At 33.5% G+C, this 19,221-nt stretch overlaps 2 protein-coding genes across 4 annotated transcripts in view; one reads left to right on the top strand and one right to left on the bottom strand.

Annotated features, from left to right (window-relative positions):
* Positions 1–19,221, bottom strand: part of LOC129916273 (out at first protein) — an 81,435-nt gene that overhangs the window by 16,297 nt on the left and 45,917 nt on the right. The gene's annotated exons all lie outside the window — the stretch shown is intronic.
* LOC129916253 (putative nuclease HARBI1) lies at positions 11,002–12,863 on the top strand. 3 transcript variants are annotated; one of them, XM_055996119.1, is made up of 4 exons: positions 11,002–11,412; positions 11,473–11,576; positions 11,705–11,849; positions 11,913–12,863. In XM_055996119.1, the coding sequence occupies exons 1-4, from the start codon at positions 11,268–11,270 to the stop codon at positions 12,374–12,376; spliced, it is 858 nt and encodes a 285-aa protein (XP_055852094.1). In that variant the 5' UTR covers positions 11,002–11,267; the 3' UTR covers positions 12,377–12,863. The 3 variants fall into 3 exon arrangements, with proteins under 3 accessions (XP_055852094.1, XP_055852085.1, XP_055852078.1); XM_055996110.1 differs by having other exon boundaries at positions 11,705–12,050; positions 12,111–12,863; XM_055996103.1 differs by having other exon boundaries at positions 11,705–12,863.

Raw genomic sequence — 19,221 nt, 5'->3', positions numbered from 1 at the left:
CTTTTCGAACGAATATGTGGTAGTTGATCGTCTTCAACCGACAATCCAATCGTTCCCCTTGCCTCATCATCCAACTGATCCCATTCATCGATATCTTTTTGATTTTCGACAATACCAGTTGCCCCTTTTCTTTCTTCAGGTCTTTTTCCAATGATTACCTTCTTCCACAAATTTTGCTTTAGCAACAAAAGTTCAGTTTTGAATTTCCAATTTGCATAATTTCTATTATTGAGTTTTGCAAACTTGGATGTAACTTCTGCCATTTCTCTTGTACAAAATTCTGCTTCGTTTTTCTGTTAATCTGGACCTTAGCAATTAATATTGTTTAAACAAATCTATATTCTATTTCTGCTTTTGTTCCACAATAAGTCTCATAATCTGTAGAATTTAAAATATCTTTAGAGCAAACAAAAGCAAGAAAATAAAATAGACGACTTATTTTGTTGAAACAATATTAATGAATAATAAATTTATTGAAAATATTTTCTGATAAGAAACATAAAAAGTATTAGATTATAAATTAAAAATAGAGTGTGAACGAATACAGTAAACATATTTAAACATATTCCAACAGTCCATTCTCTATCGGACACCCTATATATATTCAGATCTTTTCTAAACAAAAATTCACAGGGAAATGGTTTCGGGAGAAGGGCCCCAATCGGAAAAATGGTGAAAATTTTGAATTTTTTTTTGCTTTCCCCATATTCTTAACCATCGAAGAACGAAATTCAATTTCATGACACTTTTTATATAAAATAATCTGGTCTGCAATTCTTGCATGGAAAATTTTTTGATAAGACTTACCATTTTGGTGAAAATCGTGAAAAACCAGTTTTTGTGACCTTTGACCCCAAGTAAATTTTTTTCCAGGTCTCGGATCGATGAGGACTTTTTAGATTTAATTTATGATGGTGTCTCCAACAATCCAACCAAATTTCAGTTTGCTGGGAATTAATGTAACCTCGGATGTCTAAATTGACCGGACTAAAAGCGTTTGATCGTGTTAACCATTTGATATTATTTAAGAAATTGGCCCGTATAGGCTTTCCCAACTGGTTCCTCGTGTGGCTGAAATCCTATCTTTCAGAAAGAACTCAATATGTGCTGTTTAAGAATAAAATGTCTAAAATTATAAATGTCTATTCTGGTGTCCCTTAAGGAAGTCACATTGGTCCTCCATTATTTGTGTTATTTATAAACGGCATGTGTAATGTAATAACTCGTTCAAAGATTCTTATGTTTGCCGATGATACAAAATTATTCCATTCTTTCAAGAACCATGAAGATGCACATTTTCTTCAAAATGACTTAAATAAACTTTTTAATTGGTGCAATGTAAATGATATATCTTTAAATTTATCAAAATGTAAAGTTATGTCCTTTACTCGTAAGCTTTCTCCTTTGATAATGAATTATACCATTGCTGATAAATCATTGGAACGTGTCAGTTATTTTTATGATCTTGGCGTTATTTAACTATCAAAAACCATTGTGACTATTTAATTAACAATGCAAATCGTAAACTTGGTTGCATACGACGGTGGGCAACAAATTTTAACGACCCACAAATACTTAAAACTTTTTGCTGTGCTCTTGTGAAATCTGGGCTTGTATATTGCAGCAGTGTATGATGTCCACGTTACACTTCAAATATAAATCGGATCGAATCTATTCAGAAAAAGTTTTTACTGTTTGCGCTTCGAAATCTAACTTGGAAAAGAGATGTTAACCTAACTCCTTATACACATCGTTTAAAATTAATAGATCTTGATACTTTATGTAAAAGAAGAACTCTTTGTGTTTAATTAATAAAATATGGATATATCACCCCAAAACTTTTTGTAGATAATTGAATTTCCCATCGAATAAAATGCACGACTGGGGTCGCACGTACTTGCTCTTGTAGTTCAAAGTATCTTTATCTTAAATATCTATTTTAAGATTTTGTTTAGTGCCGAGAAAAAAAAATATAAAAAAAGTCAACTTTCGACTTTTTTTATATTAAATAAAATTAAATTTTTTTTTTTTCAAAAATGTTTGTTAATTTTTTTTTACATTTTTCACTTCAAAATGATGTCTGTAAATTTTGGGATAAAATTGAATTATGTTTTGATGAAAGATATGAACTTAAAAATTATGTCGATTTTCGAAAAACGGCAACACCATATTTCTGTTCACCGCATTTTTTGAGAAAAACTAAAAATGCAGTTTTGTTAAAATCAATAAGACTATTACGTACACCAAATTTAATCGAAATCGTTAGAGCCGTTTTCGAGAAAATTGCAATACCTCGAAAACGTTGTATGGGAGATATGCGTTAAAAAGGAGATATTAAAAAAATAAAAAAATCTAGGGAATTACGTAAAAATCATCTGTACCAAGTTTCAAGCAAATCCATCCATCCGTTTAGGCCCTAGCTCGATGTACAGATGGACGCACAGACGCACGGACCGACGGACGGCATGACGAAAACCACTTTTTTTATCTTCTCCATCATCGTAATGTTGGTTTTGATTAAAACCTCAAATTTTTTTTCTACACGGAACCAATACTTGCCCTATAGAGCAAGTAAAAAATGTATTTCAAAAATTGAAAAAAAAATGTTCATACCAAAATTGTCGAAACAAACATAACAAAAAAGTCTAAATTTTCAAATTTTCGAGTTTTTTTTTGCTTTTTTGGGTGTAATTTTGTGTGGGCTGAGATAGGCATAAACTATGTTCTAAACAATTAAAGTAGATTAAATTTACTTCAATATGCTCGGCTCAATAAGTTTTTTTTTTATTGAAAATTGACCGAAATATGGCTATATGAACCTTGCTTTTTTTGGCATTTTTAGTTTTAGTCAAGTAATAAAGAAACATTTGAGGGAACAGTATACAGGGATTTTGTATTTTTGTAGAGGAGTTTAATACAATCGTTCTTGGCCATAAAATAGTTGTCTATCTCAAATCCGTTAAGGAGGGCGGGAAATTTTCAAAAAAAAATACTTTAAATGGAAAAAAAATTATTAAAAAACAACGGCAACACTTACAGTTATGAATGTTACTTTTCTCAAATGCTAGAATTGTACACTTAATTTTAAATTCAAATCAATCTATTTAAAACAGTTGTTTTCGAAATATACAATTTCAAAACTTGCGAAAAAAAGGTAAAAAGTTTAAAAAAACACATTGAGTACTATTTAATAGAGGAAGTTGAGTGTGCAAAATGAGAGGACCGGATTCTTATACCTTAGACCTAGCATAATGACAAAACACATCTTGCCGTTAGGTTTGATGTTTTGGTATGAAAATTTTGTTTTTCAATTTTTGAAATACATTATTCCGATAGGAAATTCAATTCTCTACAAAAAGTTTTAGTGTGATATGTATATCCAAATTTTGTTTCGTTTACGAGATATATTGAAAAAACCAAAAAGGGGCTTTTGCCCCCTTTCTTCAATTTCCACCCTCTCGTTAAATAGCACTTCACGGTTTTATCTTCTCTTATAACCTATTGAAAGATTCCTGCAAAAAAAAACTCGTGAAGGGTTAATTCCTTATTACTATGTTCTTTAAAAGATAATAAATGGCATATTCCCCATACAAATAAGAGTAGCGGCGTAAAAAAAATGGACCACAAAATTGACCGGCACGATCCACATTATTTATCTTAGACCCTTTCTGAACTCTAATCCATTGGCGAAACTCGGTCCTCATATTTTGCATACTCAACTACCTCTAGCGCCTGCACTAATATGAAACAATAGGATTGCTACTTTTAAAAACACCAACCCTATTTTAAACGGAAAATTTTCAAATGATTAATACTGTCATATCTTTGTAGTTATTGCAACTGAAAAATATTTGCATTGAAAGTAAAATTTTTATTGCAAATTAAAATATTTTGCATTAAAAAAATTATAGCAAATAAAAAATGCTCTCAGTAGAAAAAAAAAATTAATGCAAAATGTGTGCATTAGATATTTTTTATTAATATTCGTCGAATTTCTTACAATTTTGGCTATTGCACCTTATGTAAAGCCAAATAGTCAAAGCTGTAAGGAATTCGACGAATATTTAAAAAAAACATTTAATGTAGGTACACATTTTGCATTTTTTTTTTTAATGCAAAATATTTTTATTTTCAATAAAAATTTTATTTTTAATGCAAATATTTTTCAGTTGCATTAAAATTTTTTTTTAATGCATTTTTTTTAGTTGCAATACATATTTTTTTACTTGCAATAAATATTTTTTTTTTTATTTAATTCAAATGCATTTTTTTTAAGCTGATGTTTTTACAACCCTGAATAATAATAACATAGCTTTTCTAAAAAAAAAAATGGCCTTCGGCGTAGGTGCATTTTAAACTCTTTAATCACTCTAAATATGGTTTTTACAAAATTGTATTAAAAATGACATACGTCGTTACTCTTGTAGAAAATTTTCACAAATAAATAGAAACTTGTAATTTTTTTTTTCTTTAGTGAAACAGAAACCTACAAGAAACTTGAATGCTCACAAATTTGTTACTTGTAAAACACAAGTTTCGATGAAACAAAAAATGGATTTTTAACAAATTTAAAACTGTAGATTACAAGCACAATTTTGTGATCGCAAGAAACTAGTGAAACAAAATGTATCGATTTTTCACAAATATTGTGAAAATAACTTGTAATTACAAATTTTTAAGTTATTGAAATAGGGCCCAGATTACGAACCTTTTTATTGTATTTATTATTTATGTTAACTGTTCACTTTGAAGTCACTAGGCGTTTTTTTTTTTTTTGCAAAGCTATCCGCAGTACGATTTCCCAATTATCAACACTGGACAAAAAATGTACTATATGCCCGCACCAAGAGAAAGGGAAATGTAAACTTATACACTTCTTAAAAAATCATTCCGCAGCTTGGTTTAGATTATATTCCTAAACTAACTGATAAATTATAGTCCCGAACCCGATGGAGTACCTTCCATACTCCAAAAAAATGTGTGCATATTATATCGAAACCACTTACTGATCTTTTCCATTTATCCCTCGCGAAGTGTGTTTTTCTTGATCTTTAGAAAGACTCCTTTATTTTCCGAATTCATAAAAAAGGTCCAAAAATGTAGTCGTAAACTACAGACCGATAGCTAAACTATCGTGTATTCCCAAACTCTTTGAAAGTTTAGTTTATGACTCAGTCTATTCATACTGTAAGTCTGTATTCTCACCCGTCCAACAAGGTTTTCTTGAAGGTAGATCAACAAAAACAAACCTCCTTGAATTTGTCTCAAAAAAACTAAATGTTCTTGAGAATGGGAATTAAGTTGACACAGTTAACACGGACTTTGCGAAATCCTTTGATAAAGTATAAAACAAAATCATTCGTCTTAAGGCCCAACTATAATAGGCATATGCGCGCATGTTTGATCTGGGCGTCTTATGTGCTAGAATGTTAAATTTTAACTCCCACATTGATCAGATAACTAACAAAGCTAACCGGTCCCTTGGTTTTATTAAACGTTGGTCTAAGGACTTCAATAATCCATATGTTACAAAATCCCATTACCTTCGTAAGACCCACTCTTGAATATGTGTCCCAAGTTTGGACACTTTTTTACGAAAATCATTCACATAGAATTAGAAACGTTCAAAGAAGATTTATTCGTTTCGCTTTACGTCCTCTTCCGTGGGAGGACAGATTCAACTTACCATCTTACCATGACTGTCTGAATCTAATTGAATTGCAAGCCTTAGCCCAGCGTCGCCAAATAGCCGACATACTCTTTGCCCATCAATTGCTCATAAGAAATATTGACTCATCTTCTCTCCTACGAAAAATTAACCTAAAAACAAATCCCCGATGTCTTCGCTCTCCCCCGTTATTTTACCTTTCCCTTCATCGAACCAATTATAGCTATTTTGAACCTACATATGTCCAGAAGACTAAGGCACTCGAACGAAGAGATGCCCTCGTTTGACTTCCATATAAGTAAATTGTCACTTTGAACAAATCTCCAAAACACCCTACTGCACTAATCATTCGCATCTTATGCCCTCATATAAACACTTCCACCCAAAACCCTTTATCTTCTATTTTTGTTTCTTTTTTAAGCTTGTTTTTTTAATTAGTCTAAGCTAGTTTAAGGGCCAGTTTGTTCATAGTCGATTTTATCTTTTAATCAAGGATTATTCCGTAGAAAAATCCTTGATTAAAAGATAATCGAGTGTGAAAAAACCGGCCCTATGTTAGTTTTAATTAGTTTTTAAGTTATAGCTTGTACTAAGCTAAAATAAATAAAATAAATACATGGTTTAATAAATTTAAAATTTGTATCTGTCATGTTCTTCAAAGTGGGGGTAGTCCGATTTGACTTTTCGCTTACTTGCCTATCATAAACCACATTAATCAAACTGACAGATGGAAATTGTAATGCGGCACGGAGCACTGGTCGTTTGAACGCGATACGCAACACTACTCGAAGTTTCTTGCATTCCAAATTTTTTGATGCATAAATGTTCCTTGGGGTCTAAATAGTAAAAAATATCGATATCAAAATGATATAAAAAATAACTTTTTGATAAGTGAAATCGAATAGGGCATACAAAATGAACGGACTTAGATTTGAATATCTGAAGATTTAAAAATGATATCAATTTAATTGAAACGTAGTTAAAAAGAGTCATACTTCTTCTAAAATAGAGCCATTATTTAAGTTTATACCGTTATTATTAACAGAGTTATTATTCCCAACATGAGTGAGAGTGCGTAAAAGTACGCTTTTTTCATAACTAATTAAGCTCGCAAGAGCGAATAGCTAGATAAAAGACTTGGAATAGCTAGATAAAAGACATGCAAGAAACATTTCTGCATCAACAAATTTGGAGTGCAAGAAACTTCGAGTAGTGTCGCGTGCAAACGACCCGTGGTGGAAGAGCTCTCCGATTCCAATTGTAGGAATATTCATAATCAGATTAATCAAAAGCAAACAAAATTATAACGTTTGTCAAACTTAACTTTTAAAAAGTATGATTCTGATTTCAAATCCAGAACAGAATTTCTCTTCTTTCCAGAAGAAGAACTCTCATCTGAGGCCAATAAAACACTTTCAAAAGCATGTAGAAGCTTTCCAGACGACCAATCGCAAACGGCTTTAATGTAGGTGCATGGAAGGGTAAATCTCTCAAAATAATTAGATCTGCGAAATTTATTGTAATCAAAAAAATAATCAATTTATTCTGCCCAATGAAACGCTATACAGTCAAACTTCTTTATAACGAACTTCTTTATAACGTAATTTTCTCTATAGGGAATTTCATTTCGTTCCCCTTCCCCTTAAAAAACATTCCATACGAGTTAGTTTCTTTATAACGAAGTTCCCTATAACGAAATTCTCTTTATAAAGAACTAATTTTTTTGACCCAAGAGCAAATTCGTTTCTTTATAACGAAATGTCAATTTTCAAATTTGAAAAAAAGCTCACTAGATTTGTATACCGAGTTTTAAAAGGGAACTCCCCGTTTTGGCAAGAATTTTCTTAAAGTTATTGTATGTATGTATGTTTGGATGCATGAAAAAGGGTACATGTGTTTTAGAAATTGTACGCATATAGACAGGTGAATCGTTCGTTTGAGTTTACATTTTAAATTAGCCAATTACAAGGCTATTTCGCTATGAGAGAATATTGATAAAATTAAAAGTGGAGAAAAGAAAAGTATGTGGCTGAAAAATTTGATGTGTCGTTTAGTACACTATCAACAATGTTAAAAAATAAACTAAAAATTTTAAAATTATGATTCATGTGCATGTTCAATTTCAAAGTTGATATGTTTTAACTAAAAAATATAAATGAATAAATTTCCTTAAGATGAGTTCTTTTTTGTACCATATTATTTTAAAAGAACACATGCAGTATTAAAAAATAAATTTTCTATATAACGAATTTTTTATAAAACTTCTTTATAACGAAGCAATTTTTTGTTCCCTTGAAGGTTCGTTATAAAGAAGTTTGACTGTATATCTTAAAATAAGATGTAAGGGGAGTGACGTTAGAAAGTATTCTCAGACACCACGTTTGAAGATATTCTCAGACAGCACAACACTTAGAATACTTTTGATATTAGAAACAATGAAACAAATTTATATACTAATGGTCGATTTCACGAAGGACTTTTAAACATTTAACAGGCTTTTAAACCTTAAAATGGGATTTTTAGGTTTCACCAAGCACTTTTAAATTTAACAAGCTATTAAACACCCTTATAAACTTAATGCCGATATTTGGCTCATTAAATTTTAAAAGTGTCATTGAAATGTCATCAGACGATCGGATGCAGTAAAGAATATAAAATATCAGCTATATATTTTTATTTTGTAACATTTTAGTTTTTAATTTTTGGAGATAGAAAATAAAGAAACAAATTTCGACTTTGCATACATCGCATGTTTTTAATAATATTTAAATGGTTTGCTTTCGATGAAGAGCAACAAAAAGTTTTTGAAAGTGTAAGTGAAAGTGTATTCCGGGTACCTAACAGGAGTTTATTCTTCAATAACGACAATCGATGTTGCTGGAAAAAATATGATATTCCGACTTTCGAAAAGCATCTGCTTCGTCTGCTTCTACACGAAGACGCAAAGTTCAAGATTCAATGGAGAGTAAGGGAGAAAGAAAGTTCGAAAAAAAGGGAGGGAAGATTTTTTACCCTGTGAGTCTCCGGTCGAAAATTTTGAGACTCATTTTGACGTTTCTCTTTGATCTTGTTCTTTTTCTTGCTGTTTTGCTTTATTTGATTTCGTAGTTCGCAGAGTTCGCTTCGTCGGTTGTATATTATTTACGTGTATTGTATCTTTTTTTAATATACTCAAATATTTCCGTTGCACATAGAGCCCGCCGGAGTTGTTTTTTGTATATTTTGGTGCTTATTTTGGAATAAAAATACATACGAAAACGAGAACAAAGTAAAACAAAAAAAAGAAATAGCTGTCAAATTTGCGTCTGAAGAAAAAATACTACGTGTAGAAGAAGCGCACGATGCACCGAAGGGAAAATCAAAAGGAAATTCGAAGATAGTTTCTGCGCCTTGCGTCTTCGTGTAGAAGCAGACTAAGGCCGTGTGTGAATTGCGTCAAATAGTTAAATTCGTGTTAAATTTTTGACACTACTGAGGTGAACAAAAAAATTTCAAAAAAAAATTTATTGTTTAAAATTTTTTTTGCCTTTTTTCTGCCATGATACTCCTTTTTAATAAAAAAAAAACAAAACAAAACCATCTGCAAAAAAAATTTAACTCAAATTTAACCAGGGGTGGAATCGTGTAAGCTGATTTTTGATAGTTGATTGTCAAATTCAAGAAAATTCGTCTGTGTAAGCTGATAGTCAAAAGTGACTGTCATATTTTTTTGACATTTTCAGCTGACACCTATTTAGGTGTCAATTTGAAAAAAATTGACATTTGTAAAATATTTTTTTCTTGATTCTCTTGGTGTTTTTACTTTGTTTGGAAAAAAATGAATATTTTTGTGCCTGTTCAATTATTTTTACCCCTACAAAATAGTGGAAATGAGCATGAAATAGAAAACAGAAGAGTCAGACTTGTTCGCATCAACTTGAGGAACAAACTAAGTATATTTAACCTCCCCGACTCAAAGTAAGTATGCAATCATATCTTTGTACACAAAATAATAATTTCAATATGATATTTCGTCTTTTTAATAGATTTTTACAAAATTTCCGAATATCAAAAGATACTTTTTTGAGTATATTACACATTTTGGATCTGCCGTCTGGAGTTCGTTCAACACACATTACTCCTGACCTCCAGTTGGCAGTAACTTTGGGTTGCCATGCGTCCGGGTTTTCCCGGACATGTACTCTTTTTTGGCTGTGTGGGGGACGTCCGGGATAGTTTCTATCAATTGTCCGGGATTGTACTCTTTTGAAGCCTTTAAAAATCTCACTTTTTGTATGCTACTCTTAATTCATTCCTTATTCAAAAAAAGAATCAAGTTCATTAAAAGCGAGGCGTTTTTATTTTGCTCTATTATCTGCTCAATTATTTTTTGTGATTTGTTCCAATATAAACAAAACTCAAAAATGTGCGTATGAGGTACTGGTTAGTGAATCCTCTGACCAACAAAAATTTATTTTGATAATTTATTTAAATTTTATTAATTATTACAGTAGGTACCTTATTGTAAGACTCAAGGTGCAAAATTTTAAACGATTGCTGAGTCAAAAAGACCATTTCTTAACTTAAATAGTAACTAACTAAAAATTCTATTAGTATTTACCTAAGGGCCAATTTTTCAATAGTCAGTTAAACAGTCATTTAGTACTTATTCCTAAGGATAGAGAAAAAATCAATTTTTCAACAGGCAGATATAGCTTTATTCCTAGGAATAAAACTATCTGCTTCTTTCAGAGACGAATAAAAATTATTCTAAGGAATAATCTCAACAAAAATATTGTGTCAGTTGTCAAAGCTGTTTTGAAAGAATTTTGAAAAAAATACAGTGGAACACAAGAAAACAAAAACAATCATGAATAAAAATGACGTTTAATTTTAAATATTTTTGAATTTGACAATTTTTTTTTTTTTTTGTTATTCTGTAGAATAAATTATTCTTGATTGAAAAATTCAATGTTTTTATCTGATAGTTTATGAGCCTAATAACTTTATTCGTCGAACAGTTAACTGACTGTTTATTAGAAGATTGAAAAATTGGCTCTAAATCGTTTAAAATTTTGAGCAATTGGATTTTAATGGAATTTAAAATCATTTTTTACTGTAACTTCATTCCAACTTTTGTAATATTAAGCCTGGTACGCTGCTCGCGCTAAATTTTAGCTCCCATACAAATTATCGAAAATTTTTAGCCGAGATAAAATGGATCCCATACAAGTTATCGATAACTTGTATGGGAATTTTATCTTGGCTAAAATTTAGCGCGAGCAGCGTACCAGGCTTTAGCTAAAATTTTTACTTTTATTTTTTTTTTTTTTGTGAAAAAAATAAGAAAAAAATGCTACGGGAACAAGGGTTAAAAATGTGATTTTTAGTTAAATTTAGAAAAGATTGTTCCGCTTTTTTTTTGTTTTTATAAAACTATGCATTCCTTTTGTCCTAGTTTTGTACTCTTTTTTGTGTCCTTATTTGTCCGGGAAAGTCCGGGATTTTACATCTCGATTACTAGTTTCGTCAAAATATATCTGGCAACCCTACAGTAACGTTAAATTTTCTTGGAAGCGGAGGTTACCAAAGGCAAGTTGGTGCGGACTGGTCTGCTGCTATGGCCCAAAGCACTATATGTGAGGTGACAACCTCAACCCTACATAAAATGGAGAGGAAACTATGCCCCCTAAAAATAAAATTTATGCCCTCAGCCTCGGAAAGTATCAAAACACATTTTTATGAAAAATTTCGCATTCCTGGAGGTAAACCTTTTACAAAGTGGACAGTTAAATTAAATTAATTAACTATTTTCTATTTGATAGTAATTGGGTGCGTAGATGGCACTCATATAATGATTTTACGACCGACCGAAAACGAGCATATATTTTTTAATCGTAAGGGGAGGCACAGCATAAATACTATGGTTGTAAGTTGTTTCCAAAAGCTTTCATTTTGTATTCTACATACGTTGAACGAAAATTTAATCAAAGTCCTAATGAACTTCAATAGATTATACTAATTTATAGTATTATATTCGCATCCCATTCATTCTAGATATGCGATCATAAGATGAAAATATTAGCAATAAATGCGAAGTATGGTGGAAGCGCCCACGATAGCTTTGTCTGGAGGCAGTCCGCCCAAAGAAATAAGCTGAATATGGAATATTGCTCTGGAGTATCATCATCATGGCTTCTCGGTACTATTTACATGTGGACAAACTATTCAATTGAAGCATCTGATGTTACCTTCTATATTACAGGTGACAGCGGTTATCCACTGGAACCATTTTTATTAACGCCTTACAGAAGTGCGACTTTAAATTCACCAGAATCTCGGTTCAACAAAACTCATGCTCAAGCAAGAAGTATTGTTGAGCGCTGTATTGGGGTGATGAAAAGTACCCAGAAATATAATTATTATTTAGCACACATAACAAAATATTTTCATATTTTATTAGGCCGTTGGAGAAGTATCTTAGAGGAAAGAAAATTGAGGTATTCTCCAAAAAGAGCAGCGCAAATAATAAATGTTTGTGCTGCTCTGCACAATATTTGTATAGAAAACGGGGAACCGCTCCTAGACGATTTTGCAAGTTCTCATCCAATATCTGACAATGGAACTCCTCATCTACATACAATTAGGCAAAACGACTCTAATGAAGGAACTCGAATCCGAAACAGAATCAGGGACGATCTGTGGGTCAACCATCAGGCATTAAATTAAAGCGAAACAAATTTGATTTTTAAGTTAGTTATCATTTAATTTATAAAAATAAATACATGTATTTAGAGTTCAGTCTCATTTCATTCACTCAATTATAACTGTTACATAAAATAATAAATAAATATATTAACTTGTTACATAAAATAATTAGTAAATATATTAATTACAAAAATTATAAATTACTTATTGTAAGCCACTCTGGCAATGCTAAACTTCTTTGGCTTAGCGCTAAAAATTAAAGCTTTCTTGTCAAAAACTAGCCTGTCATACTCTTAATCCATTTTCCGCCTTTTTTGTACATACTTTACTTTCAACTCTTGAATAAAATTGACATTTTTGGCTACACGTTTTTTCTGAAAAATAATCGCGTTTTATTTCTTTAATCAATTGGAAATATTTGCATTATTAATCAACAAATTTTGGTGACCCCGACGTGATCGCCGGTAAAAGTCAATTATTTTCAAATTAATTTCACGGAATCTTAGTTTCGCACCATATAAAAATGTCGAAAAGTCCGGAAGAACTTCGCAATAAAAGAATGGTTTGCATGAAACAAATGGAGCGTGTCGAGACGTTCTTAAAAGAAAGGGCTGCTACAGCAACCAAGCAGGAGCTAACAATTCGACTCCAAGCTCTGGAAACAACATTTAAGCTATTCTCTTCGCTTCAAACTAAACTAGAAGAATCCGATGCGGAGGAGTTTGCAAAGGACGACCGTTTAAAATTTGAAGAGCTCTACTACACCGTTCAACCAAAACTGGAAGTCTACTTGGAAAAACTGGGAAAAGTTTCGACCACGCCAGCTGACAACACATCGAAAAATATGAGCGACCAATTACACGCAAATGCAGATTTCATTAAATTGCCCAAAGCTATTATTCCTACATTTACAGGTGTTATCACTGAATGGATGTCGTTTTTCAATGCATTTAATTCATTGGTTCATTGTCAACCAAATCTCAGCAACGTGAGCAAATTCCATCATCTTCTTGGCTCCCTTGGTGGAAGCGCAGCATTAATCGTCAAGTCTTTGGAGGTTACCGACACTAACTACAACGTGGCAATCAAAATGCTACAAGATCGTTACGAGAACAAAAGAATCATTGCTCACGAACATTTAAAGCATATATTTGAGGCACCACAAGTCATCAAAGCTTCGGCCACGTCACTTCGAACGCTTTTAGACACCTTTAATGTGCACCTACGATCTCTGAAATCACTTGGCCGAACTACTCAACATTGGGATGATCTCATTGTGTATATCATAACATCGAAGCTGGACTTAACATCGCTTAACAAATGGCATGAAGAAGCACCTGCAGATCGCTTAGCTACGTATGAAGAGATTTCGATGTTTTTAATCAAACGAAGTCAAATATTAGAAGGTATGGCAGGCCAACTACCAATAATGAAGGTAAGCTCTAGCAGTAAGATAGATAATAAGTTCAAAAATACACGTAAGAGTTTTGCTATAACAAAGCATCAATCATCTTGTTACCATTGCTCTAAGTCTGGCCATACCTTGATGAGATGTTTTCGATTTTTGCGTTTGTCACCAGCTGACAGAAAACAAAAAATTACGACGCTCAAACTATGCGAAAATTGTTTTCAACCAGATCATATCACCGAAGCTTGCACTTCTTTAAGTAGCTGTCGAGTCTGTAATCAAAGGCATCACTCATTGATCCACATTCAAAACTCTCATTTAAATCTAAATGCTTCAGAATACACTCCCCAGACTTCATGCAATCCTCCTCCTCCGGCCGCTCATTCTTCTTTCACTGCTTCCACACAACATAGAGAAGTCACGACTATCTTAGCAACAGCAATAGTCTATGCAATCGACAATCGAGGCTCTAGCGTTGCCTGCCGTGTTCTATTGGACTCCGGTTCTCAAATAAATTTTGTAAACGAAAAATTCGCTCTTCTTATCAATGCAGTTCGTAAAAAATCAAATCAGTCTTTTTCTGGCATATCGTCATACACAAAGCAAGCTTGCTTTAAGGCGTATTTTACGATCAACTCTCGTTTCACAAATTTCTCTTCACTCATTGAAGCTGTAATACTCCCAAAAATAACCGGTCTGCTTCCAACTAATAGAATAACTGTCGACTTGGGAATACCGTCAGATATAAAGCTCTCCGATCCAAACTTCTTCATTCCACAAAAAATTGATTTATTAATCGGAGCAGAGCTATTCTTCTCTCTTCTATTGGAAGGACAAATACGACTTCACAACAACACAACAATTCTCCAAAATACTCTCCTTGGGTGGATCGTAAGTGGAAATTACGCGACCTTACCTAATCCTAATGTTCAATGTGCATTGACAATAGAGGAGTCATTTGATGGAAGCTCATTAGATGAACAATTGAAAAGGTTTTGGGAACTAGAAGATCATGCTCCATTAATTCGCACATACTCGGAGAAAGAAATTTCGTGTGAGAAACATTTTACTGAAAATTCTTGTCGCCTTGATTGTGGTCGATACCAAGTTCGATTACCATTGAAATCTGATGCAAAGGCTTTAGGGTGTTCATACACTATAGCCTTAAAACGTTTTCAACATTTAGAAAGGAAACTTATAAGAAATCCACAACTTCGATTAAGCTACAATGAATTCATGAAGGAATATATTGAGCTAAACCATATGGAACCTGTTGAGTGCATCGATCATTCTGAAACACATTTTTACCTTCCCCATCATTGTGTTGTCAAACCCGACAGTAGTACTACCAAAACAAGAGTAGTATTTGATGGCTCATCCAAGTCAGATAGTGGCGTCTCGCTAAATGATATTTTAATGGTCGGACCTGTCGTTCAACCCGATTTATTCTCAATCATTCTTCGCTTTCGTATGCATCGCTACGTATTTACCAGTGACGTTACAAAAATGTACCGCCAGGTAATATTAGACCCAAGAGATCGTAACCTTCAACTTATTCTATGGAGAAGTTCTGAGAATGAGCCAATTCGTGTTTATCGACTGTGCACAGTCACATATGGAACCTCGTCGGCGTCCTATCTAGCGACCAGAGTATTACTACAACTTGCCAATGATGAAAAAGAACAGTTTCCTTATGCATCCAAGGTCATCAAATCCGATTTTTATGTTGATGATGTATTGACCGGTTCAGATTCACTGGATGAAGCTAAGACAATTCAAGCTGAATTAATAGCGGCATTACAGAAAGGAAAATTTGAACTAAGAAAATGGTGTTCAAATTCCTCATCTCTATTGGAAAATATTCCTTTAGACCAAAGAGAAACACACTTTGAAATGCAAGGTTCAAGCGTTATAAAAACGTTGGGAACAATTTGGGACCCAACTAGAGATGCGTTCCTATACAATACCGGAAGTCCGAAGCAATCTTCTCAAATGACAAAACGAACGATTCTATCTGACATTTCCCAGCTGTTCGATCCTCTCGGCTTGGTTAATCCTGTGCTTGTTCTTGCTAAAATATTTATGAAAGAACTTTGGCAAATTAAGCTTTCTTGGGATGAGCCTCTGCCCGATTCTTATGCAAAACGATGGTTAGATTTTCGATGCGAATTAAATATTCTCCACGAATTGAGAATTCCACGGATGGCTATATCTCCTCAAAAGACAAGGTGTCAAATCCACGCATTTGCAGATAGCTCTGAACTCGCATATGGAACATGTATTTACATTCGATCATTTTTGGAAGATGGTTCTATTCAATGTAGACTTTTAGCAGCCAAATCAAGGATCGCTCCGTCAAAGGTCATAAGTCTTCCCCGTCTTGAATTGTGCGCTGCCGCTATGGCAGCACAATTTACTCATCGGATTACAAACCTTCTTGAGATTGACTTCGAAGACATTTTTTATTGGACAGATTCCACGATCGTCCTTTCTTGGCTGTCATCCGAATCTTCAACATGGAAAACATTTGTCGCCAATCGCATTGCAACAATACAAGCGACAACTAGCTTAAAGCAATGGAGACATGTCAGCTCTAAATTAAATCCCGCAGATGTTGTTTCTCGTGGAGCTAGGCCATCTGCATTAATTGCTTCAAACCTCTGGTTTTATGGGCCTACGTTTTTAAGTAAAACTGAAGAGAATTGGCCACATTCAATCAAAAACGTTGCTAAAATTGAAGAAGATCTTTTAGAACGACGTACTGTCAAATTCGCTCTCGTGACCCAAACAGAAAAAGATATCATAATTAGTATCAAATATCACAACAATTATAATAAACTACAACGAGTCATCGCCTATAACAATCGCTTCATACATAATTGCTTGGTTATGACTTTAAGGAAGAAGATCAATCTTGGCATATTACCTAGTGAAACTGAAGTGCCAGAGCGCTTGAGTGGCCCTATAGCAACCGATGAAATGAAAAAGGCATTACAACAGATTTTGCATGTGGTTCAAAACAGTTGTTTTAATGCCGATTTGGAATCGTTACGTAAAAAGGGCTATGTCCACAAACGAAGTAACCTCCGATCGCTTACACCGTTTTTAGATAAAAATGGATTGATAAGGGTAGGTGGTAGAATAAGAAATTCTAATATCTCATTCGACGCAAAACATCCTATTTTGCTACCTTCCAGTCATGAATACACACTTACAATCATTCGATATTTACACAACAAACACGGTCACTTAGGTCCACAAAATCTATTGGCTGTGGTTCGACAACAATATTGGCCGCTGAATGGAAAGGTTCTTTCAAAACGTATTGTTCGTAACTGCATTCTATGCAACCGATGTCAGCCAAAGCCTCTTAATCAACTGATGGGAGATTTACCAACATCACGCGTGCTTCCTGCCAGACCTTTCTCCACTGTTGGCATTGATTTCTGCGGTCCTTTTTTGATTCATCACCGACGGCGAGGTGTAGCTCCAACAAAGGCGTACGTTTCAGTATTCATTTGCTTTATCACGCGAGCTATTCATTTGGAGCTTGTTGAAGATCTTACTGCTGCTGCCTTTATAGCAGCTCTGAAGCGCTTTATTGGTTGACGTGGGTTGTGCTCTACAATTTATAGTGATAACGGACTCAATTTTATTGGAGCAAGGAACGAGCTTCACGAACTATACAATCTCTTCATGAAAAAGGAACAAAATGAGGCCATTCTAAATATGTGTGCCCAAGATGGCATTGAGTGGAAGACTATACCACCTAGATCTCCCCATATGGGTGGCATTTGGGAGGCGGCAGTTAAATCTACCAAGTTTCACATGAAAAGAAGTTTACACCTCATATCACCGACCTTTGTTGAACTCAACACTTATTTGGTTCAAATTGAGGCGATATTAAATTCACGCCCTATCACTCCTTTATCAAATGATCCAAATGATTTTCAATTTTTAACTCCTGGTCATTTTTTAATAGGTGGTCCTCTAACAGCGATAGTTGAAACAAACATTCAAGATGAAAACCTCAATAGACTTTCCCGATGGCAAAAGATACAATGGGCAATGCAATCTTTCTGGGCAAGATGGTCTACGGAATACCTTCAAGGACTACAGAAGCGAACCAAATGGCAAACATTATCTGAAGACGCTGTCATCGGATCCTTGGTAATTTTAGTAGATGAAAATCTCCCTCCACTTAAATGGAAGATGGCTCGCATTATCAAACTACATCCTGGAAAGGACAACCATGTGCGGGTTGTGACTGTAAGAACTTCTACGACCACTTTGACAAGAGCTGTTTCTGAAGTTTGTTTGTTACCTATTGAATCGAATTCAACGCTTCAAGGTGGGGAGCATGTTACATAAAATAATAAATAAATATATTAACTTGTTACATAAAATAATTAGTAAATATATTAATTACAAAAATTATAAATTACTTATTGTAAGCCACTCTGGCAATGCTAAACTTCTTTGGCTTAGCGCTAAAAATTAAAGCTTTCTTGTCAAAAACTAGCCTGTCATACTCTTAATCCATTTTCCGCCTTTTTTGTACATACTTTACTTTCAACTCTTGAATAAAATTGACATTTTTGGCTACACGTTTTTTCTGAAAAATAATCGCGTTTTATTTCTTTAATCAATTGGAAATATTTGCATTATTAATCAACAATAACTTTAATTGATTTTAATTTCTTTTATACAAGTAAATAAAAATAAAGTTAATTTGTACTGTAATATAACTAAAGGAACTGAATTTCATAAATTATATTTATATGTAAGTAAAATAAAGCACTTCTTAAGAACAAAAACAAAACCAAATAAATAAAAAATATTTCACAGCACTTCTTGCACTCGCTAGTTTTGCAGCTGCACCACTCTTAGTTCGTTCATGGCCCTAGCCAACTCAAGTTCCACCCTTTTCAAACGTATTTCTTCATTTTTTAGACTAATCGTGGCTGTCTTTTTGTTTTATATTGCAGAGCGTTTTTAAGGAATCATTCATTTCTTTGATTGAACAATCAATTGATTCCAGCGAACCTTGCAAAGATGACTGCATGTTCAAGAATTTTTCTTGTAGTTCAATTATTTTTTTTGTGAGTACAATTGACTCTTCGACAAGGGGCTCTTTTTTTTGTGTTTTCTTGTGTGGATTCACCGTTGGACCGACTCGTACTTGAGAGAGAGCTTGAGAGGTGACCGGTTCTATCGGCATTTCAACTTCATCAATATTTTGAATTGTCTCACTTTCTTCTCCGCAGCCAAAGCTCGAGACACCATTTATTCCAGCTATTGCAGCTTCAATTCCACAAGCTTGAACAATAGCTTCCTCTGTCGCGTCTAATGGTAACTCCATGAATGGACCTCCACCAGTTTGCTGAATGGACTTTATATTTTCCATTAATTTTTTCTTTGCAGAGTATTTCCTTGTTGTCCAAATCTTGAGACACAA

Source organism: Episyrphus balteatus, chromosome 1, assembly GCF_945859705.1.
Source record: "Episyrphus balteatus chromosome 1, idEpiBalt1.1, whole genome shotgun sequence".
In the NCBI taxonomy this organism is placed as follows: Eukaryota; Metazoa; Arthropoda; class Insecta; order Diptera; family Syrphidae; genus Episyrphus; species Episyrphus balteatus.
The sequence above is the reverse complement of the archived record's forward strand: the minus strand, read 5'-3'. Positions and strand labels throughout refer to the sequence as shown.

What these genes read in the sequence shown, in the direction of transcription:
- LOC129916253 (XM_055996103.1), top strand. Translation starts at nt 11,268, where the DNA reads ATGGCCCAAAGCACTATATGTGAGGTGACAACCTCAACCCTACATAAA. An exon ending in AAAATTTCGCATTCCTGGAG is followed by an intron (nt 11,413 to 11,472) that starts GTAAACCTTTTA and finishes TCTATTTGATAG; the next exon opens with TAATTGGGTGCGTAGATGGC. An exon ending in ACAGCATAAATACTATGGTT is followed by an intron (nt 11,577 to 11,704) that starts GTAAGTTGTTTC and finishes CATTCATTCTAG; the next exon opens with ATATGCGATCATAAGATGAA.